At 44.8% G+C, this 23,169-nt stretch overlaps 2 protein-coding genes across 3 annotated transcripts; one reads left to right on the top strand and one right to left on the bottom strand.

Annotated features, from left to right (window-relative positions):
- The first annotated feature begins 593 nt into the window (after nt 1-593).
- On the top strand, nt 594-16,398 carry TCTN1 (tectonic family member 1). Its single transcript, XM_075109894.1, has 15 exons — nt 594-849; nt 2,560-2,680; nt 4,653-4,783; nt 5,547-5,713; nt 6,125-6,212; nt 7,058-7,167; nt 10,244-10,264; nt 10,691-10,816; nt 11,834-11,959; nt 12,342-12,424; nt 12,778-12,918; nt 13,189-13,345; nt 14,375-14,500; nt 14,842-14,986; nt 15,871-16,398. Exons 1-14 carry the CDS (start codon nt 675-677, stop codon nt 14,983-14,985), a joined length of 1,716 nt encoding a protein of 571 aa, XP_074965995.1. The 5' UTR covers nt 594-674; the 3' UTR covers nt 14,986; nt 15,871-16,398.
- Nucleotides 16,333-22,757, bottom strand: HVCN1 (hydrogen voltage gated channel 1). 2 transcript variants are annotated; one of them, XM_075109895.1, is made up of 6 exons: nt 22,665-22,757; nt 20,710-20,948; nt 20,054-20,158; nt 19,337-19,568; nt 17,044-17,156; nt 16,333-16,700 (listed from the first exon to the last, which is right to left on the bottom strand). In XM_075109895.1, exons 2-6 carry the CDS (start codon nt 20,911-20,913, stop codon nt 16,635-16,637), a joined length of 720 nt encoding a protein of 239 aa, XP_074965996.1. In that variant the 5' UTR covers nt 20,914-20,948; nt 22,665-22,757; the 3' UTR covers nt 16,333-16,634. The 2 variants fall into 2 exon arrangements, with proteins under 2 accessions (XP_074965996.1, XP_074965997.1); XM_075109896.1 differs by having other exon boundaries at nt 22,611-22,684.
- Between the last annotated feature and the right edge of the window lie 412 nt (nt 22,758-23,169).

Below are 23,169 nucleotides of genomic sequence, written 5' to 3'. Positions count from 1 at the left end.
TGAAGGACCCATGCATTTTGAAAAGGAGAAATTGATGAGACTAAAAATTAGCTTACGAAAAGCAGGTTACTAAAAACAAAGTTGCAAAAATAGGCTGAACGTAGGGTTTTGTAGCTCACAAGGGGCCATTCCCCACATTCAGTTTTTTGTGTATGTCCTTCCAGTATTTTTGCCCAAACCATGTACATGGCTTACGCTTAAGTGTAACTTATGGTGTGTCTGGAGGTTACTACACCTTAAATCTTTTCCTGTTGCCCTTGGCTTGGTACTGAGGGCCCGCTGACACCCAGATTACTGCCACACTGAGCTGTTCCTGAAGGGGCTGGGTGGCATGAGTGGACACCTGAGACCACCACAAAGTAGCAGTGGTGAGGCAAGCAGGAGGTCTCACAGGAAGCCATGTCAGCCAAAGGCCTAGTGTGTAGCCTCACCCCAAGTCTCCCCTCGCTGAAGGAGGCGGTAGATCATGGAAGCCAGGCACAGCCTCGCCTCACCTCCGCTCCCGCCATAGCGCCTGGGCTGCACCACCGCCTTCCCATCATGCCCCGCGGCCGCAGACCCCCCCCCCCCGTGCCCCGTGATGCCCTGGGAGGGGTCGGGACACGCCCTTCCCATGATGCTCCGCGTTCCCTGGTAACGGCGCCGTTGCTACGGGCGGCCCGGGAACGGCCGCCATGGCGGCGGCCCTGAGGCTAGGGACCCTTCTACTCCTCATCCTCCTCTTGCCGCTCCGGGCAGCGGAGCCGAGCGTGGAGCCTGCGGTCAGTGAGGCGGGCCCTGCAGCGCTACCGGAGACCCGCGCTGCTGCCCGGGCGCGGCCCCGCAGCGGGCCGGCTCCGGTCACGGATGGTGGGTGCTCGGCGGGGTGCTGCGGGTTGGGTCTGCGGGGCACCGGCGGCCCTTCCTGGGTTAAGGGGAGCGCTTCTCACCGCCTCTCTCGGGCCTTCTGTCGTTGCTGGGCCCTTCTCCCCCTCTCCGGCTCCCATTGTAGCCGCCCGGGGCTGCGACAAGCCTGCGCGCCAGCTGCCCTCCTTCTCGCCGGGATCGCCCGGGGATTTACCGGGCTGTGCTACAGGGCTGCTCTGAGCACACCTCTCTAGCAGCACCCACTCCAGCCAAGGCTCGGAGCCTCCTCAGGCAGGCAGGCTCAGCAAGCCCCGCACAGCCTTTGGGTGCTGGGCAGGCTGATGCCGGCGCGCAGAGTCCCGCGAGGGCAAGCTCTCCTGCCCACCCAGCACCCTGCGCCGAGCCCGCAGGGCAGAGCTTGGCCTCGCGGGGGAGGCCCAGGCGCGCCCCCGATGTGCTTGGAAATTGCCGCTTACACACCGAGCTGGATGTGCACGCAGTTTGCCCCTAGATTCCTAATTCATCCCCAGCTCTGTGGGTATGTACTAGCGCTATGGCAATACCAATCACAGATTTTTTTTGTGCTGTCAGAAAGCGTTTCCCACTGTTTTTTAATTGGTAGGTATACTTTCATTTAACTTTTGATTTCCCAGTGTCGTTGCCATCAGTTCAGCTTCCCCAGATTATTTGCCAAATTAAACACGTTGTCCCAGCACGTGCCTCCTTAGGGAAAAGAAACTTAAATCCCTGATCTGAGAGAGATAACTGTGCAATCTAATCATCCATGTTTAAACTTCTCTTGTTTACGAGGTGAGCTAAGGATTCCGCTGCTAAACCCGGCTGACAGAACAGCCAGAACTTCAGAGGTTCCAGGAAATACCTGGATACTGTTCAGATGGTCAGAGAGCATCCAAGTGGCTGTAGAGAAATGGGCAACAGTCAAGTTGAAATAAAAGAAGCAGAGCTGTAAAAATGAGCTTTCTTTGAATGTCTTGCCTACAGAGTGTTGGTCTTAATTTTCAACATTCTGTGCTACGTTTGTTTAGATTTATAGTAGAACAGCAACTCTCCTAAACAGTTCAGTAGAGTAATATCTGTTCTTTGAATTTATAAACTTGAAAACCTAAGAATGTTTTAAAAAGCTTCCAAGTGTATTTTACCAAGATAGTTTACAGTATTGCTAGCAATTGCTTTCTGTATTATTACAATATTTCACAGTATCTAAAGACAGAGAGAAAAAACAATTCCAAAGAAGTCAACCATGGTTATTCTGGCACATCAGGAAAATCTATTACTGGACCCTGGGACATGCTAATGCTTGTAAACATCTCACTATCAAAATGTTTCTTCCCTCCCCGTCCCCCCCCCGCCATAAGCTGAAACAAGTAGATAAGCATACAGGGTTTGTATTTCTTTCTTTTTTTCTCTGCAGAGCTGAGTATATTTTCTAACCTTCAAAATTCTTATTAACTCAAGTTGGTTTTTGACTACAGAAAATTATGCCCTTGATTTTGTTAGCATTCCACATAGGTTTGCTAAGTAGCAGAAAAGATGGCTTTTAAAAATTACTTTAAAAAAAAAAAAGCACGTGAATTTGGATATAGACTTTTGACCATTGTCAAAAATAAGGCGAGGTGAAAAATGAAAGTGTTGGGGAACATGCTGTTATGTGTAAAGTTCCAGTTCTAATTCTAATTTAAATCTCTCCTCCAGTTGCCAAGCTGTGTGTTTGTGATCTGTTGGTGGCACAGTGTGATGTAAATTGCTGCTGTGACCCTGATTGCAGTGCAGCAGATTTCAGTCTCTTCACTACATGCTCAGTTCCTATTGTCATGTAAGTGGATAAATAGCTATATGAAATACAAAATCCTGTTTTATTTGCTGCATGCCTTTATAAGGGCTCTATCCTCTCCTTTTACCAATTCATAACCCCGCTCCATCCTAACTCCTGCCTACCTGTTACCAGTCCTTCCAGCACTAGGCTTGTAAACTTTTGGCCCCAACCAGATAGAAGAGCAAACTGGCCTCCCACCCCAATTTATCATTCACTTATTCCCTCTTTCCTAAACTCATGTGCTACTGTCTGTGGGCGCTTAGGTGGTGATGCCTTCTGTTGGGGGAAGAATAATTCCTCTTTACACTTTCATCACTATAACAGTGTCTGGAAGTTAAGGAAGCTGATATCATGGAGACCATCTGGCCACCTCCGTAGGTCATCAGCGATTTATCAGCAGCCTCTTCCATTATGGTTTATGATATCAGCTAGAAAGTTGATCAATTCAGGGCTTAATGAAGTAGCATGAGCATCATTCTGATCCTAGTTTTACAAGTCAGTGTCCCAACCTGCTGCCTTACTGCCAGTCTGTCACTTTACAAACAGTAAAATGTAGCCTTTTATCAATGAAGTAATGCCTGTAGTTGTTTCTTTGCTATTTGCAGTTTATCTGGAAGCACCTTTACCCAATTTCATTCTCTCAAAAAGGAGTTAAGAAAGCTCACTTCAAAATTGTAATGTAAAACTCACTTGGTGACTTCTCAGAACACTAAGTACATTTCTTCAACCCACCTTCTGCATAAAATATGCCAATCTGAACACTGTAGTTTATTCTCAGTGCTTTGAAATTTGAATTAGAAGTCACCCCAGACTGCCTTTTCTTATTGTTCTTGCACACAATGACTACTGCTACCCATTTATAGGTACTTATATATATCAGAAAGGTCTAATCAACGCCTCCCTGAGTGACAGTTTAATTATCTCAGGTGACTATTCTGTCTTTGTCAACTAGAAATGCGTGAAATGAAGTTGTGTTTCTTTCCCTGAATTCTTTTGTGTAAAATGTTCATTTTTGCATAAAAATCCATGGGATTTTCGATGACTGCAAGTATTGTGGATCTCACTATTTACATCTACATTTATATACGTTTGCATAATTGCGTTAGTTACTGAAAGGATTTGACTGATCACAAATGAGAGACTAGCTGGTCTCTGAAACAGGGGAAAAAGGGTGTTTGATTTGTGATGTGATCCTACTAACAAACGGAAAAGTTTAATGCTTTTAAGCCATGCTCAGGAAGTAATTTCTAAAAGCCATTTCACTTCTTCGGTATCTGTCCTTGACTGTTTCAACTCTGCCTAAGATACCAGTTTCACAAGGTTTGTCATCTTGTATTTCTAGCAAGTAGGACACACCAGTACTTTTCAGGGTATGAACTGGCACATTTACTGTGCAGCCTACTGCAGTTCTGGGCTGCTGCTGCTGAACCCACGGCACATCTACAAATACTTTTCCTAGGTTGTATGGGTTATTTCACCCCTCTGTTTCTTACTCTGCCATTTCTTTTATGTGCATCTCAAGTACGACTTTTTCCTGCCTCTCCTCCACCCCAAAGGGAGTATTATTCCAATATTCACAAAACTGACCTTTTTACTGGTCTATATGCCATCACGTTACCCTAAAGGTCATACTCCCCACTTGTGTTGTAAAAATAAAAGTGCTTCGGAGCTGTGTATAGCCTGTGGTGCACCCTGCATTTATGGTGTCTCACACCATCTGGATCCCATCCAACTTGTCATTTTAGCTCTAATATTATTACTGTCAGGCACTTCCCTTCCCCCTTTTCTGTCTCTTACCTTTCTTCATGTTCCGGCTCACACTGCTATCTCTGTTAGATAAGACACTTTGGAGAGTTCTTTATTTTTTATTACAAAGAACTCAGTATAAAAAACTGAACACATGAGAACAACTTTAAAATATGATCAATACTAACTTCTAGTGGATCATTGATTTTATTATTATTGTTTGCAGAGGTGACAGCCGTCTTTGTAGTCAGAAAGCTGCTATATATTCACTTGATGTTGGAGCAAATCCACCAGAAAGGATATTTAAATTAATTGATCAAGTCAATCCCAGTGTTTTCTGCATTCACACTGCAAACTGTAAGTAGTGTTGTTGCTAATATTAAGCATCGTGCTGCTGTTTTTATAAACTCTGTAGGTACCAGAAACAGACTAAAATTAAAAGTAACTAAACCTGTCAGAAAATTGGTTATTTTGTACGCTCACCGTCCATAAATTGTAATCTTTTCACTTGTGAAACTATGGAGTTAAAACATCTTGCACTCTCTTAGTCGTCTTTGTTGGAAAAAAAAAATGTTTTCTGGGTTTTTTCTTGGTAAAGAATTTACCTCAATAAATGACACCTAAAGTTGTGTCACAGGGAGGCTGACTCCTTCCCGATCTGTTACTGTAACTACATAATAGTCACCAGTGGTACAAAGCCTTTATGCCCAGCTTTGAAGTGACTTGCAGGGAAGTAAGAAGTGATCAGTACTATATTCTCTTAATTTAATTATGACTGTGCAGTAGTCATCTGAATACTTGGCATGGAAACTGTAGATACTAATTGGCATGTCTTTGTTTTGGAACTTCCACTGTTAGAAAGCGTGATTTTGAAAGAAGGGGACTTCCTTCTTTCCTTAAGTTTAAGTTTGTGCTTTCATGGATCTGGGTGAAATTACAAATTAAGATCCTGCCTAGCTTTTCTCTTACAGAAAAGAGAAAACTTTTCTTTAAGAAAAATTATGCTGATATTTTTCTGTAACGGAGTCTTTAACAAGTCCGGAAGGAAAAATTGTTACTAAATACTGTTTCCGTATCTTTTATCCCGAAAGTTCTCTCATTCTTTAAAATGTTTTGGCAGATAAACAAGCACTCTCCTTCAGTTCCCCTGAAATACCTACTTCTGAAAACTTTGATCAGTTGCTTCAGCAGTTTGGAAGTACTTCTTTCAGTGCTGAGCCTGACAGCTGGAACATGAACACAGATGCTCAAAATCCTTCTGATGTGAATGAAACTTACAGATACAAGGTAAATAATTATCTGATTCAATTAGCATTAGATCGTTCCATAAAAGAACAAGTGAGCGTTGTTTGCATCTGCTTTAAAAAAAAAACGCAGTTCTCCTGGAAAAGACAAACTTTATTTTGATCTTTAAGTATAGAAATGTACAAATAAGAAGTGTAGCATTTTGTGTTAGCTCACTTAAAAAGTGAACGAGATTTTCAAGATCTTTGAAAAATAAGTAGCTGTTTTGCTATTGTAAACATGAAGCTGTTAGCAGTGGCTTAAGAATTGATGCACAAAGTAGTATACAGCATTGACAGATATAGTGGAAATAAGTACTTCTTTTATTCAGATTTATTGTTAACACAAATGCTCTAAAACTTTCCCTGGACTGAAACACACCTATATACTTAGATATGTTGTTTTATTTGGCAGTATGGTGTTCCTATACAGACAGTGGATACATTTCTAAGACTACCTAGTCCTGTTGTCACCTCTTGGTGCTCTGATGCGAATCCTGCAGGTTAGAAAATGCATTTGAATTCCAGTTTATTTGTTTTAGAGTATTCTGCTCTGATTTGAACTTAGCCAGTAAATTGGCACACACACAAATGTAAATGCAGATAAAAATTTATTAACAAATGTTTTTCAAACAGCTTCTGTTTCTATGGGGGTTTTTTAGACATAGATTGGAACTATATGAAACGTTCAAAGTTAGATATGTAAAGCCTTGAGAGTTTTGTTAATGAGTTGTTAATGCAATAATAAAACATCCTATTTGGCAGAATTAGTTTAATAAAATAGTACAAGGGTGACACCACGAGGGAAGAGGGTATTACACAAAGCAAGTCCTAACGGGGCAACCTTTGTAAGATGTCCCTTTGGTACAATGAGGTTTCTTTCACAGCCTGAATGCAAGTCAAGTCAGACTTACAGGCTTGAGCTGTATATTTTAACCTTTCACACAGTTTCCTGAAAATCTGCAGAGGGGGAGGGGCAAGAAAAAAAGACAAGAAGTTACAACCACAACCAAAAGCACACACCTGCATTTTCCAAAACCCACTGTTATTATTAAATATGGTATCATAACAGTCATGATGATGACCATAGGAAAACTGAAGTCTTTTGTAGAGAAAAAAAAAATCTTATGAGATCTCAAAAATGAAGTATAAATCTTCTAGCTTTTATTAAGCTTCTATTGTTAAGAAGTAATATTTTGACCCATAGCATTTCTGGAGAATCTAAGAAAGTATCATTCTTTATAGCTCATAAAAAACCTTACCTGCAGTAGAAATTACCTTCACCTTTGCCTTTGCTTATACTTCAGTTTTTCATAAATACTCTTTCATTTACTTTGTGACTTTTCAGCATTTTTAGTAAACCAGGCTACAAAATGCACTAGGTCAGTAAGTGCGGAAAACTGTGGCAACATTCAAGCAGTTAGTATGCTGTTCTATATCAACTCCAGCATTTTGGCAGTAAGTATGACTTGAAACATATAGCTGACTGTTGATATTACATATCTTTTTGTGTCTCTAGAATTAAGTAACTTGTATTTACGAAAGGATTTGGTGTTTTATTTGGATTTTTTAAATTGCGAGTTGGGAAAAAATTGTCTCTATGCAACAGGCTTGTATACAGAAAGCCTTTGGAAATGTCTTTTCTTTAAGCTTTGGTAACAGAAGCATTTACTGTCCCCTGCTTAGCCAACAAAAATAACAGTCTTGAAGAGACAAGCTTGTATCACTGAGCTAGTGCTTGCTGCAATGGCAACAGTTTTATGCTTTTGTGCATGTTTAAGCTTTTCTAACAAGCCTATTACCAGAGTGCATAATTCTAAGAAGTCTGGTTTTTAAAAAGTTGGTAAACATTTGTGCTTAAAGATTTGTGTAAGGTTTAATCCTCTGCCTTATGTACCTTTCTTACAAGCTTCAGTTTTTAATAGTGAGGTATTGCCCATGCATGCTACGCCTTCCTTATACTCCTCCAAGAACATGACCTTTTACCGCACTGAGAGCAAATTTGTTTGTATCCAGCCTACTACCAAATCCAGTCTGTGGTTATTTTTCAAAGCTTTTTCATTCCTTTTTGAACTGGAGGGGGATCTCTTATGTATAAATAAATCCCCTTTGCAGATATGCAGGAAGACAAAGAAATCGTGTATGCAAAATTGAAATGGAAGTACATAATCTGATAGCTCCTTCCAGAAGTTGAAGGTCATCAAGAAACAGCATATGCTCCACCATTAAAATGCTTTTAATTTATGTAATTATTTAAATTAATTAGTATTCCATAGTGAGTCACTGCTTAAAGAGCCCTTCTGGTCTCCTCACAGATTCCAAAGCTATCAATGGTAAAGGAAAGCCCACTAAGTAGTTCACATTCTCACAGGTGGGATCATTCTCCCGATCTTTGAGGACCTCATTGAAACCAGCAAAGGGTTGTTCAAAAATGTTAGCTTTTGATCATCCTACTGTGGAGGAGGTGGAAAAAACTCTGCCTCAGAAGGGCTTTGAGTGTTTCCATGTGCACCCAAAATTAGAGTTCTTGGTGGATGCAGAACCAGAAAATAAAAAGCATGTGTCAGGACAGGCTCCAAGCAGCTGAATGTTTTTGAATTAAAAGATGAGTTCTGCTTCCTCGCTAGAACAGTACATAACACATTACCCACGTGCTGTTTGCCAGTTATAGTGGCCCAGCTTAGGAGAGGTCAGACTTCTGTCCAAAGTGCATCAGAGATTCAGGAAGGATCAGATGCAAGACCTGGAGAAGGCTGGATAGATGCTAGACATGGTTTGTAGGAGACCCCCCTCCCCAAAGGGAGCTGAAGATGCGTTGTGACAGTAGAGAAGTGACTTGGTGTTGAGGACAGGGTGGTCACAGGGCAGAGCAGGGAGCCCTTCCAGTGCCAGCAGGTGGAGCTGCTGGCAAAAGAAATGGCAAAACAGAGCAACCCAGGAAGGCTTGCTGGAGACCCCGGTGGGAGGACTGGTACAGCAGTTCCTTCAGAAAACCCCACTGTTATGAGCCCGTACTCACTGCCAGGCTTGGCACCTTGAGTGATATGAAGGTCTTCAGTTGTCACAGTTCATCTCAGCTCCCTGCCCTTGACTGTCCAGCTTACTCAAGGGGCATTGGGGTGCTTGGATCCCTCAACCAGGAAAGATGCTCATAATGTTGTGATGCTTCATATTATGGTTAGTGTGTACTGTGGGGCTGCCAGAGCAATGCGCTGCTGCCTGCTTCTGCTTGCCTCCCTGGCTGGTGGGAAGATGAGTCAGTGGGAGGCAGCAGTGAGGCTGGAGTGCTGTCTGCCAGTGACCTACAGAAACATAATTCATCACCCTAGTCACAGATAAATAGAATTTTAGGAGCTGCGATCACTCCCTCTATCCTAGTCAGAACCAGCATGCTTCCCTGAAGGACGACTCTAACCTTTACAAGCACTTTTAGTCACACAGCTGATTCTGATGGCTGAGCTGTACCTCAGAATGTTGATATAAGTATGTGACAGTGCGTGACAGACTTTACCTGCATCACCTTCAGGTCTCCAGCTTGTAGGAATTATCTGCCCTAATGTTAGATGAGCAGACCAGGCTCTGTATCCTGTAATAATTCTGCAGAACTTCCTTCATGGTCAGAGTATAATTTTTGGTCCCTTCCCAAAGCTGTGAATCAAACACTCATTGGGTAGTCACAAAAATAAAACTTTTGACAAAATGGTGCTCTGTGTGAGTATTCTGCAGACCTGATTGATGACCTTGGTCCGACATTTCTGCCTTTCCATGAAAATTTGGTGGAAATTTTCCAGTGGGGCAACAGTGCATGTCCCTGTGCTTTATAACAAAATGGCTACTCGCTGCTTATTTCTTTGTTTAGAGACCATGAAACTATGGACTTATTACCATCAGAATGGGACAACAAAAGCTCTTCATTTCTTTGGGTAGGAACAGCCTGGCAAACTTCCTAAACTGTCAGTCTATGAATAGTTAGAAGTGTTTTTGCACAGGTCTGCAATAGGAACAATGTTCTCTGACGCCCTCAGTAGGTGAAACAATATGATGCACGGTAACAGTTATGCCAAACTGAGGTGCCTTTCTCAGGTCACCTTTCTGATGCAAGTAAACATTTTCAGTGTTTCTCTGTTCTGAGTTGCAAACAGAGTGTCCAAGGGAAACATGAGATTCATCTACTACTTATTGAATGCACTGTATATTTATTGGGAATGTAGTCAAAGCTAGGCCTGAGGGAAAACTGATGGGAGTCACTAAGAAATTTTCCAGTTACTGTCAGGGGAGGAAGAGGCTTGGACTATAAGATTTTGCCTACTAGCCACAAAGAATAGCAGTTATTTGCACACTGCCTGGATACTGTAGTATATATCAAATCACTCCCACGAGGTAAAAGTTATTGTAATGATAGAGAGTTAGTTAAATAGGCAAAGCAGCTAACCCTTAACTGCTTTACTTAATTGGTCATACCTTTGCTATTTGTTTGTCATAAAAAGGTCATATGTTTCCTATTGTTTGATTTTGTTCTTTTATTGTCCTCTAGGTACCCAAATCAAGTCAGATGGTAAGTATCCTTCTAACTTAGTTGGAACAGCTGGGGGCAAAATTCTTATTCAGTTATAATTAGTGGGAGTTTTTTCACTGATGTCATCAGAACACAGATGTTATCGCTAATCTTTAAATCAAAAATTTTCTATCATTTGCTATCAGTAACAATACTTAGCAACTCCAAGATACTATGCTACCTGCAAACATTTAAGCCTGGTGCATTCCCCTCATACAAAACTCCCTCTTCTTAAGTAACTCTCTCTAGTTACTTAAAAATAGAACTGTTGAATTTCAGCAATACATGTAACATAGCAGTTGTTCAGGCAATTATTGACTGCCCTTCTCTGTGGAACAGAACGTGGAAGAGTCACAAATATAATAATACCAAAAAAGCGCCAAAAATATACACAATATTCAGAAATTACATTAATTTGTTTTTCAGGTTAATATTACTGTCCGGTCCATAGTTGCCCAGTCTCTGAATGGAACGCGGACTTTACTTAACAGTAGTGATGTCCTCAGGCTCCCCACGATTTTGGACGAACTGTGCATAAATATAGTTCTTGGGGTAAGTATGACAGTTCTTTTCCTCCTCTCATTTGATGGAAAGCATGTATGCACCAAATAATTTCTGATTCACATATTACAAAGATGTGAGAAAGGCCTTGCACAGTTTCCAGATATTGTGACAGCTCCAAAGCAAATGTGACAGGAGAAACACTGACTTTGGGATAAAAGTGAGTATTTTGCAACAAAATAATAACTATATGCAACATAACACAGAGACAAGATGAACTCCTTTTCTATTATTACTGTGTGTATAAGACATAACACAATAACGTTAATTTAGAATCTACATTGTGCTTAGGAGAAGATGACTTCAGGCACAGTGGTGGCAGAAACAGAAGAATACATAGTGCAAGTTGTCATCTTTTAATCTTAAATAGATGAACATTGGGCTTATGCTTAGAAGAGGTTTATCAAGAAGTCAGTTTTTAAGAGGCTCCAACCCTAGATCTGTTTCTGACCGTTGCTACTCGGTGGCTTGGTTTGGTAACAATAATGTCCTTTATGCGTAAATCTGCTGACTTGGCTACTTTGTGAATGTCATGTTTTTGTCCGTCAGATCAGACCACAGCTTTTTTTCTTGCTGCTCTTGAAACTTTCTCTTTGCAGACAGGAAATGAGTGACAAACTAGAATAAACAGGCAGTATTTCCAACGCCTGTGTCTTAATTTGTAGGAGAAAGCTAGATCAGCATCTGGAGGGAAGGTATCTAATCAGTGCCAAAGTATATGTGCCTATAAAAGCATGCACTACCTTGGATATAGAGGCAGGTCTTTGTTTTTAATGCATACTCATTGTAAAATGACTAGCCACCTACTGAACAGTACTTCAGTTGCTCCTGTTTTCTAGGCCCATCCTTACTGCAACTGAGGATATAGTATATCTTTACCATGTAGTTGAGTGTTTCTTAAGCAAGGAAGGAAGAAAACAATACTTAAGAGAGTTTTAAATTCCTTTTTTCTAGTTTTGTACTCTTATGTATCTGTTCTAACTAATATCTAAAACGTTTAATTTTCAGATGAGTTATCACATTACATACACAGACACAGGAGAAATAATAGAAGCAGCTGCTTCTTTTGTTTTGGGGGCAATTAATAAAGAAGCACTTTCAATACAGCAGAGCTTTGAAATCAGCTTTACTCAGGTAACTGCTGGAGACGTTATGGATGACTTGTTTAAAGACATTTAATTACAAAACTTATTAAACTTGAATCAGAATAACTGTTAGCAGCAAGGTAAAATGTAACTTACCCTGGATACGCAAATGAGACAGCATTTCAGAACTGGGCAATAAAGGTCTCTGAAGTCTGTTTCACATTTAGAAGAGTCATCTTGTGACTCTCTATTACTGTATCCAGTGAAAGCAAAGTCTGCCCCAATGTTATAGAACTGTTACAATTTTACAGAGCAGTCTTACTACTAGCATTGTTCAAGGCAGTTAATAATCCTAAAATAAGTGAAATATTTGTGTTTTCCAACCATTTCAGTACAGGATAAGAACTAATACTGTAATATTTGCATTGCAGGTAAATACAAAGCCAGTTCCTCTCAGTGGTAATCCTGGTTATGTTGTTGGACTGCCTGTAAGAGCGGGCTTCCGGCCACAAGGATATCCTTTTCCTGATGAAAGTTTGTTTGTACCACTTGTTTTGGTCCATCTTCACAAACACTTTCTAGAATGGACATCTATAAAATGTATCTGTTCTTTAAAAAAAGTAAAAGTTTGCTTTTCTGGCTATGTTTTAGGAGGAGCAAATGACTCAGTTCTGACTGCAGTCTCCTGGGTCGTCTTAGTGAGGTAGATTTAGACCTTCATTGTAGGCTGTAGTGCTTCTTAACAGTGTAAGAGGAGTCTTGAGTTGTTATAGCATTTTCAGATCTATTTTAAGGATATGATTAAGGATTCTTTCTTTCTTTTATGCTATACATCAAGTATCGAATTTCCCTTTAACTGTGTGTTACATCTGGCATCATTCAGAATACTAACAAATACAGTCAACTTACCATTCTGCAAAGTACATCCAACCAGGACTGTCTGGCAGCACAGGGAGCCAGAACCCCCGTATTATTTGGTTATAATGTGATATCAGGCTGTAAGTTACGGTAAGAGGGCTTTTTTTTTTTATCTAGTACTTTTAACCCTCTGACAACCCTTTCTGTTAGCATCTGTTCAGATCCTAGGACATTTATACTGCTGTAGGAATATTTAATTATTAAAAAATGTCATTTAATTAACAATGGTCTTTCTCTTGAAAAGATTGTGTACATTAGCAACTGTAGCCAGAAGGCTTGAACAGTGCATGAGAACAAGGAGAAATTATTACTGTGCCAAACCAATGGATTTTGCTTTAACTCATCTTTTTTTCCTGGAAGAATTACTGCAGCTATGAAATGTCAGCCTTTGACTCAGACCATCCTAGATTTACTGAAGGGACAAAGCTTTCCTGAATATGTGGCCTCGTTTGGAAATTCTCAAGCCCAGGATGTGCTCGACTGGGTGCCAATAACTCACCTCCACACCTCAGAACAGGTGAAGGTTACACCACTACCTTCAATCTTCTGTCTGGTCTCCTGAGATCTGTACCTGTACGGCAGCATCAGCTTAGACTTCTCAGAGCTATGGGGAAAAAACTATGCAGAAACAAACTGGAGGAAAGTCCTCTTGGAATATTCACTATTGAGGAGTTTCGCTCTTGCTGTAGAAGAGGAGGTTACTTTTAATCAAGCTGGTGGTGTCCAGGCACCTCAGTTATGGATCAGGACACCACGTTAGGTACAAAATGAATTCTAGCCACAGTTTAGAGTCTTGCTCTTCAGATGGGATGAAGCACAAGAGGTAAGGTTGAAAGAGTGAAGTAACAGAACCAGTGGTTCTCCTTGGTGCTCTAATGCCAGATTAGAGTAAGATAGCAAGAATCCTTTAAAGCACAGCAGCAGCATACTGGAGTGACCCAAATGCTACATTTATTCTTAACATCATCTGTACTAGCCCTTTTCCTCCTGATGCAGTGCAGTCCCTGCTGTTGGTGGCAGGCAGTGCTGCTTGGCACACGCTGAATGACAGCACCCCCTCATCGACAACTTGTACATAGGTTTCTTGCATGCTTTTGCAACTAAACAGTAAATGATTTCTCTAACCAGAAACTTGGCAGTTCAAGAAGAAATACCTACAAATATTGAAGATTATAGGCTTCAAAATTCTGCTGTGGAAGCGTTAAGGATTTTCTACTGTCCCAGTGGTATTACTGAAATAAGTCTTCCTACTAAAAAGAGCCAGCTCAGCACTACCACTAAGAGCCAAAGTCCTGCCCTACTCAGGTAGAACAGTCCTGCTTGAAGTGCAGTTACAGAGTCAGTTTGTCACCTATGGAGCAACTGCAGGGACACCCTGGGCCAAGGCTGCGAGCACCAGTGCTGCCTGCACAGGCATGGCATAGTTGCTCTGGTAACCTCCCAGAGTGAGCTTTCTGGGGGCATTCTGCCAGGTTAATAAGATGAATAATTAATGCGGTTGCTTTGGTACAAGTCAGACAATGAGAGAATTTATAATACTTTTCAGAGCTCATGTCAAATACCAGTATCACTTGAAATAGAAGTGGAGTGGACTAAATATGGATCCCTTGTCAATCCACAAGCCAGAATAGTGAATGTTACGGCAATGATCACTACCACCGCATTGAAGCAGGTACGTAATTAAATTACAGGATTTATGATAAAAAGAATGGCTTATCCTGCTTAGGTATCAGCTGTGTGACAGTGACCCAGTTGATCTCTTTATCCAAAGGTAGCACTTCATAGCAGTACGTATTACACCCAACAGTTACTCTTCCAACTCAAACACAACTGTGGGCTGCTTGCCAAAACACATATCAATAAAAATCTATACATCATTCAGGAAGAGGGACATGGAACTGTATATGAATAAAACCTTTTTATAAATCTCAACTGAAAATATAACCCCGTCCAAACAAAGCAGTCATGCAAAGACAAGACTGAAGCTAATGACCACTTGTATTTTCATTGCAGCTTCCCTCAGGAAGGGAAAGGACTATTCCTATAACAAGTTCTGTTGTTTTCACTGATATTTCTTCACCTGCAGAGCCAGGCTATAAAGCTTGGCCCACCATTAATGCCAAGTTACCCTTTGATTTTTTCTTTCCATTTGTCTAAGGTAAGTATTAATTTAAAAAAAAAAAAAGGGAATATTCTGGTTTTTCTGATTTTTAGTCCATTTCCTAAAGAAGTGAGGTTTATCTAGTCACTATGATGGGTCATCAGTTTCTTCTGAATTGCAGACACATTGGGTTAAAATTGGCCAAGAGAGAAAGGGTGAGCCCTTGTGAGGGTTCTCAGAAGCTTTAGGGCAGGGAAAAAAAAAATCATGTTAAGTGCAAAGTTCCCAATTATACCTCTGCCGAGAGGAAAAAAGGTTGCAGTATGAACTTTATAGCGGCTCTAGCTGGCCAGTCAGCATATGTGCAGCCACCAGCCTTCCCCCACATCAGTTGCTCTGAAGTAGCGCTAGTCCAAGCTGCCTGCCTAGCAGCGTGGAGGCAGGAGGGGAAGGGGAGAGCACAGGGACACAGCAGGGCTCCAAAGGAAAGTAGGCTTCATTATTCTGTGAACAGCAGAGCTAAATTGTTAATTAAAGTAATCATGTGCTATTAGATAAGGCCTTTGCTTTATCTATTTTCATAGATGAATAAGCCACATATTTCTAGCTATTTTTCCCAAACCTCTAATTAATTACCTTCCTTTAAAAATCTGAACAGTTAAGTTATGCTTTCAGAAAAGCTCAATGACCCTTCCAGCTGACTCTAGCTGAAACCAACTGGTGACGCCTGCTACGGTCAACACCTTTCAAAATTCCCACTTATTGGATCTTATGCTTCAACTATAAAAGAGTCTCACCACAGGGATCTTCTAGTACCTGAAAAAGTTCACAGTGTGTTCAAACACCAGCCTGGTCCTTTAGAATATGCTTTCTAATGGCTTTTCTGGAGTCTAACTGTTCCCAGCAGTCCACTCACCTACATCTGTTCTTATATATTCCAGTTCTTTTAATATGTTGATTTATGAGCTGTGGAAGCAGAAAGAACTTTGTAGCCCAGCGGGCCACAAATGAACACTTAAAATGGAAGAAGAGATGAGAGAACACAGTATCAGAACTCAAATCTGCTGCTGAGAACAAGGCACTGTTTGACGTAAGATGGCACATGTTTGCCTCTATTTTGGTGCTGATTTGATTGTCAATTAAAGGAGTGGTATGTTGGTATTTTTGAAATGATTGTTATATAAATAAAGTGTCACAAGCAGCAGCAGAAATGAGGAAACTACCAACAATATGAAAAGAATGGTTGGCAAAGAAGAGATGTACTAATGATGAACGGTCAGCTTATAGAGAAGAAAAGACCTTTCCAGCCTGTATTCTTATCGTTTGTACTGCATGTTTCTACAAGCTGTTGCAAACAAAGAGTATTATCACTGAAATATTCAATTATTTAAAATAAGTGGTACTTTTGTGGATGTATAGCTTGTAAAGATGTGTCTTTATTAAATTATTTTGCAGTTTTGACTATACAACTGTGCAAGAAACATCTTATGAAATCACTGTTTGCAGGGAGTATGCATGATTAATTTTCCAGCAAAACTATTTTTGCAAACCCAAGATGTAATCAAAGGGTGGTCAAATAGAAAATGTTTATAGACAACACTATACAAGAGAAAGCAGAGAGACATGAAAACCTTTCAGGTCAGACTGGTAGATTTCAACACTGCACCCTCCAGGGCAGACCTCTCCGCCTTGGAAAACTGGCCTCCTATTTTGGCTCGCTCATGAGTCCATGCTGTTTTAATATCTTGTTAAGCCTCTCAATTTCTTGCTCCTGTTGGAGACAAAAGTAAAATCATTAATATAGCTCTTACATTTCAGCAGTGGGAAGATCTGTGGGAACCTGGGAAACTATTTTAAGGTATCTCACTGCAGTAAAACAGGACAACCTGGCTAAAGTAAGTAGGACAGAGGTAGCCATCCCTTTGCAACAGAAGCAGCAAAGGTAAGCATGGCAGGACAGGCAAGGCTGTGGTTCTTCAGCCCAGCTTACCCCACAGCTTTCTGATGAAGAAACCAAGCTGACAGTGGCAACCTTGCAAAAGGATCCCAAGCCAGCTTGTCCTGGGGGAAGCAGCCAGCGGGTAACCTTGTTTAAATTAGAAGTGTTCTCTTACCTTCTCTATGCAGCTGTGTTCCAGTTGTTCAATCTTTGTTGCAAGTTTCAGGTTTGCTTGCTTTAGCTTGGTCACTTGTTGTTCAGAGCGGGTCTTTACCGATAAAATTATTCCTGTGAAACAATTCACAGTGGATTCATTTCACAATGTAAAACAGCGACTAGCAGGAGGGTAACAGTACACAGGGTCTGTACTCAAGGAGTTAAATGTGTTCCTCTCAAGCTCTGGTTCTGTCATCTTCAAACCACCCTTCCCAAGTGCTTTTCTTAATGAGGAGGGTTTTAAATTAGCCACCCCAGGGATTCAGATACCAGTAATCTGCTGGGAAGAGGCAGTCTGGCCTCTGAGCTGAATTAATCAGTCAAACTGTCATTCAAATCCTGAATTTGAATTTGCTCCCTTGGCAGAGCCCAGGGGATGTAGCTGGCAGCTTTGCTGTAACAAGGGGCTGCGTTTTTAGCCCGTTTCATGTAGTTGGGAGGCTTGCTCTAACAGCTGCGCACAGCACAGCCTGGGGCACAAGGCTCATCCACCCCCGGGGCCGATCACTCCTGCCTGGTGTAACAGGACATGGCACATCATCAGGTCCTTAAGGTTTTGGCTTCACCTTGTGCAGCTGCAGTGAGGGCACGCAGTTTTTCATTACAGCAGAGGTGTCACTTCTCTGCTGAAATACTGTTAGGTTATTACATGTGAACTCAGCCCCCACAGCGAAGGCTTTTTCTTCCCACCCTCTTCCATTGGGGAGGGGGGGAAATAGCTTGGTAAGAGCATTAAGAACATCACGTTCTTCCTCCCCGACAGAACTCTCCTCTGGCTGTTGACAACAACGTGCACGAAGGCAGGCACTGATGCGTGCCTGTGTTTCTAGTGCTACAGGCAGCAGGCTTAGGGTTGGGGGGCTCACTTCTCTGAAGACAAAGCGGTGGTGCTGATTATTTGCATTGATAACATCAAACAGTCCCCACCTGCCTGTAACCCGGGCCCTTTCAATCAACAGTGACTGAAGGCAGCGAACCGTGCCTAGGCTTAGATTCACAACAGCAGAAGCTTGGGGCAGGTTCTGTTCATCCCCTCTGTTGCTCCAAGTGGGTGGGCAACACTTGGGGGTGGGGGAAGGGGAGAACCAGAGCATCCAAGGACAAGGAAATTTACTTGTAAATGCAATACTGGTTTTCTGCTGTAAAATGGTGTGTTAAGAGACACTGAGGTTCCTGTGGCTCACACAGCTGCACGCAAATCCGGTTTCTCTCTGACTTTCACTCTGAACTAAAAAAAAAAAAAAAAAGACACCCCACAAGCTGCTCTCACATCTTCCCTTTTCCCAGCCACTGCCACTGAAGGGGCATGTTCTCCCCATCATAAGGGCAGCTGGGGTCTGCAGGCGACAGACCACCTCAGCCATCCTCTGCTTTTATTCCAACTAACAAGACTTAGAGCTGCATCAAGTACAGACCATTCACCAAAAGTGTGCTTGTAGGCACAGGACAGCACTTGGGCTGAGGTTTGATGCAGGAATTAAGGACAATCGCATTGCCACATTTTTCTGAATCCCAAAATTCCTTTCCTGAGAAGGAAGAAAATGCTTCCAGCTACACTTGTTTCAGAAGTGTCTGAATTTACATCTGTTTGCAACAATTTACAATTACAACAGCAGAGTCGGTAAAGTCCGATTTGGGGACATCTTCTACTCCTCTTTTTATATTCAACCCTTTGAATCCAAGCAAGAAAGATCCAGAGTGAGATCAGGACGTTCCCTGCAGCATCTCTGGAGGGGATGACAGAGTCACAGCAGAACATCAGAGCAATAAAACCCGCTCTGCTATAGAAGTAGATTCAGGAAGGTAGGGTTTTACACTACTCACTTGTTAAAACATTGAAACATTGCCAAAAGGACCCTACAACACAAACTTAAGATGTGAGCCACCCTCCTCCAGGAGGGAGGGACGCAAGAACAGATTATGGGTTGTTTTTAGGGGAACGTGCCTGATGCTGCCATGCTAGAGCTGGCCATCTCCACTAGCCCGGGCCAGCTGCCATGACCCCATCATCAAGGCATCAGATCAACACAAGCAGCAGATTGTTGCTGCTTCAAAGAAATTACAGCCTAATTAAGGCCACACTCCAGCAACAAAAACCACATGGGTGAAACTGAGTTCACTGGGAGAGCACGACCCCAGGGTCTTGCAGAGGGCTTTGAGAGGGGAACAAAGACATGAGCCCAGATAATTCAGGTAAGGTCACCAAATCCAGACCATGCACAAGGGAAAGCTGACAGGCCACGCACACCTACCATTGATAATCCTGGCCACCCGCCACAGCCGCAGGAGTATCAGGAGCCCGACAGCTTCAAACTCGTGCTCCCGGAAGATGAGGACTACATCGAGGATAAACGACACGATGACGACAATCCCATCCAGCACTTCAAACTTGTGGTGGAAGAACTCCCAGCGGTAGACAAAGACTTTAAATCCCACCTCAACCAGGAAGAGGGTTAAAATGGAAAGGGAGAGGTAATGGAAAACCTGGGAAAAGACAGCACAAGTTTAGGGCCAGGAACCCCTCCTGCAGGCACATGAGTGGGGCAGGCTGGAAAACCCACTGCTCAAGGGCACAACTGATCTGACTATGAGGAGGAGGGCTGGGGACTTTTCTTCTGCTCTGAAGGACAACCGGAGTGAGCAGAGCTGGGCAGCCAGTGGCTTTGGATAAGCCAGACCAGGAGGTGTGAAGACAACCGGGAAAAGGGTGAGGAGAGGGATTCAGCTCTGCCACAGCCCAATGAAACATGAAGCTGCTGCATGGACTTGTGTGAGCTGAGCCAGGTTGGCCCCACACACTGCAGGGCTGTCACACGAGTCCCTGTGAGACCTCTGTCCTTGTGCCTGCAACCGTCAGCTCGGCAAGGCTGAAGGTCCAGGCCCTGCCTGCCCAGACTTCCTATCTAGCGGGCTTTGAACACCAAAGAGAGCGACATTGTGGTTCATATTGATCTTTCCTTGCATTTTACCTTCGGGGTTATATTGTATTTGTCTGGATGGATGATTTTCAAGTCCATAAGCAATTCCCCAAGGACCAACAAGGCATCCAGGATGACCAAGCAGACAACCAGGATCTGTCAGCGGAAAAGAACTGATGTGAACCCTCTCCCGGCAGAGACAGATCAGCACGAAGAGCTGATGCAGCCTTCAGCTAAACACGCCCCAGTGCCCTACGTCCCCTGTTTGGCCAATTGTATTTCAAGGAGCTTTCTGTTGCTCCCGCCCAGTGGTCCCACTCCCACAGCCCCTGGTCAGTGGGTTATTCATGCAAAGTCTCACCTGTACAAAACTACTTGGCTCCCCACCAAATCCAGCCATTTTCCACTGCTTGGCATGGGGTGTCTTGGGGAGCTTGAGCCAGGGGAGAGCACATGCCTCCACCTGCGCCGTGACAAGCGTGCACCGAGGCTTGTCACCACTCAGGAAACATCTGTGCCTGCTGCAGAGCAGCTTGTTTCCAACAGGACAGCACAGCTCGGAGGCAGCAGACATTCTTGCAGGCACAGCAACTGCCCACAAGCTCGGTGCTGCTACCAGCCCGCCTTGAGCTCTATTCCACATCAGCTCCGCTGTCACAGGTGCCTTTAGCCAAATCTCCCTTTGGCCTGGGTTTGTTCTGCCTCACCTGAAACCTGTGGGAGCTGAAGAGCTTTTTCATCATGGCCTGGAAGGAAACGTGGCTCCTGGTAGGCTCCTGCTTGATCTCCATATCTGGCTGCCTCTCCCCAGCCACCTCTTCCTCCTCCTCGTCCTCCCATTTCTGATAGTTGCTGCTCCACTGCACAGGGTCGTCGCCCACCACCGTGAAGTGCTTCAGGTACCTGGACATGGCTCTGGATCAAGCTAGCATCACCTTGCCAACGTCTGAGGGACAAGAGCAGAGTGTCACCTCCCCACTCGGGGCTGATCAAGGATGTTAAATCTCCCTTGTTTCACCACAGCGAGTGTGACAAGAGCGTGACACTTCATTCAGACGTGGCCGGGCAGGCAGCGTGGACCGACCCTGCTGACAGGAAATTGCTTAACGGAGGCGCCGCTTGTTTTGCTCACCTCCCACGGGTGCGTGGAGCCCCCCGCCACCCTCCCTGGTGCTGTTTGCATCCCCTCATGCTGATCTACAATGAGGAGCTTCCTCGAAAGGTATCTCCAAACATCTCAAAACAAAACATCAATTACAGGAGAAAAAAAAGAATGCCAGCCCTTATCTCGCATCTCATGATGCAAGAGGAGGCCACTCTCTCGGAAAGAGCCATTGTGTTTCTATTAGACTCTGATCAATGGAGGTTATTGGTCAGAAGCTGGAAGCAAGCTATTTCCGTCCCTTCGTTCGCTCTCTCATGCCCTACACGCTGGGGCAGGCTGCTGTTAGCATCGGATCCAAGACGAACCCTTGGCTGCTCTCCCAGAGCTGCCCTCGTCCCTTCAGGTGGCTGTGGATGCAGCCCAGCTGCCCCCAGGTCAACTGGAGCCTCCTCACCCTCCAGCCACACCACCAAGCTGAAGAACAGCCATAATTTCCCTTCATTAACATCAGGGGCCACTATTATTTCAGCCTTTGCAGGCAAAATAAGCAAGTGATCCCCATGTTTCAGCCTGGCTGGAAGGCAATGCTGTCCTCCCCCATCTCATCTCCCAGTATCCTCCAGAGCTGCTCCCAGCCCCAGGCATCCCGGCTTCAGCTCATGCCTGTGGGCACCCAGCAAAGGGCAGGACCGACCCCAAGCCCGCAGACAATCCCAGGTGCAGCTTGGTGCTGAGAACGGCTGCAGAAGAGGCTCCATCCACACCTGCTCTCCTGTTCCCCTATCACAGCCCCGCCAGCTCGCCCTTCCTCTTTGGGCAACCGGGTGAGCCTGCCTGGCCCACAAACCCTGATGAAAACCACTTCTGCTGCTGGCAGACAACCACCTCCCCAAGCCTGGCAGGCATCTCCATGCATCCGGCCTTGGCCAAAGCCGGCTGGGGAGCTCAGCACAAGCTGCTCTTGGCCCACTGGAGCTGCCGTGGGTTTGCCAGTGCCCCCGGGCTGCTCTCCCTCCAAGCGGGGGTCTCAGGGGGGTCCCAGTGGGATCCGCTCACAGTAGCGGCAGCTGTCAGAGGGCATATGGGCTCAGGCCACTTTGTCACCCGCTGCCGGGGACAGAGGTGGCCCCTCGCTGCCATCGCAGTGGTGGCGCCTTCGTTCCCAGCTGCCGGGTGCTGAGCGGAGCCCACCGCAGCCCCGCGGGGAGCTGCCCCAGGTGTGGAGCTCCCGGCCGGTTGCTGGACGGCCTCTGGGCTCGCCCGGGCCTCGGGGCCTGGAGCGGTCGGCAGCGGATGGAGCAACGAGGACGCGGGCTGTGGATGGGGGTCCCCAACCCCCACCCCCCGTCCGCTACACCGACCCGGAGCGACCATGCGGGCTCCCCGAGCGGGGACGGAGCCCCGGGTCCCGGCGGGACCCCCGAGGGGAAGGACGTGGCTGTCCCGCGGGGGGGGGGGGGGGGGTCCCCGCTGCAAACCCCCCGCCCCGGGCAAGGTACCCACCGGGCCAAGCCCCGGGAGCGCCCCGGCCTCCCCGCGCCCCCCCGACCCCGGTACCGTGCGCGTCCCGGCTGCTCCCGCCGCCCTGCGCCTGTCCCGGCGCTGCGGGGCCTTGCGGGGCCTCCCCCGGCCCGGCCCGGCCCCGCCTCCCCCGGCCGGGGCCGCCCCGCCACCTCCCTCCCACCGCGCCCCGAAAGGCTCCCGGCCCCACCCCCCCCCCCGCCCCGACATTTCTCCGTTTTGCAGCTGTCTTCCACCCCCGAGGCTCGCTGCGATACATCCCCGAGCTGGAGCTGCCGGAACAGGACACGCCGGATGGCGCTTAAACTTGTTGTTTTTAAACTTTTTTTCTTAATCAAACTGAGGGGACGTCCAGGATAGGCACGAGACAAAATCGTGAGCCTCTGCCGAGATCAGAGCTGGGCTGCTGAGCAGGGACACAGTCCCACAAAGGAGGTGGAGGTCCAGGGATCAAAAGGGTTACAGGAGCATAAACCCTAGAAATTAGGCCTGGATTAATCTGCCTCCATTTCCAGGTTCATACTTCATCAGAAGGCCTCTT

The sequence above is a fragment of the Phalacrocorax aristotelis genome, chromosome 15 (assembly GCF_949628215.1).
Source record: "Phalacrocorax aristotelis chromosome 15, bGulAri2.1, whole genome shotgun sequence".
Lineage (NCBI taxonomy): Eukaryota > Metazoa > Chordata > Aves > Suliformes > Phalacrocoracidae > Phalacrocorax > Phalacrocorax aristotelis.
This window is presented reverse-complemented; position numbering and strand designations above follow the sequence as displayed.

What these genes read in the sequence shown, in the direction of transcription:
- TCTN1 (XM_075109894.1), top strand. Translation starts at nt 675, where the DNA reads ATGGCGGCGGCCCTGAGGCTAGGGACCCTTCTACTCCTCATCCTCCTC. An exon ending in TCAACTCCAGCATTTTGGCA is followed by an intron (nt 7,168 to 10,243) that starts GTAAGTATGACT and finishes ATTGTCCTCTAG; the next exon opens with GTACCCAAATCAAGTCAGAT. An exon ending in GCATAAATATAGTTCTTGGG is followed by an intron (nt 10,817 to 11,833) that starts GTAAGTATGACA and finishes TTTAATTTTCAG; the next exon opens with ATGAGTTATCACATTACATA.
- HVCN1 (XM_075109895.1), bottom strand. Translation starts at nt 20,913, where the DNA reads ATGTCCAGGTACCTGAAGCACTTCACGGTGGTGGGCGACGACCCTGTG. An exon ending in AATACAATATAACCCCGAAG is followed by an intron (nt 19,569 to 20,053) that starts GTAAAATGCAAG and finishes GTCTTTTCCCAG; the next exon opens with GTTTTCCATTACCTCTCCCT. An exon ending in AACACAGCTGCATAGAGAAG is followed by an intron (nt 16,701 to 17,043) that starts GTAAGAGAACAC and finishes TGTCTCCAACAG; the next exon opens with GAGCAAGAAATTGAGAGGCT.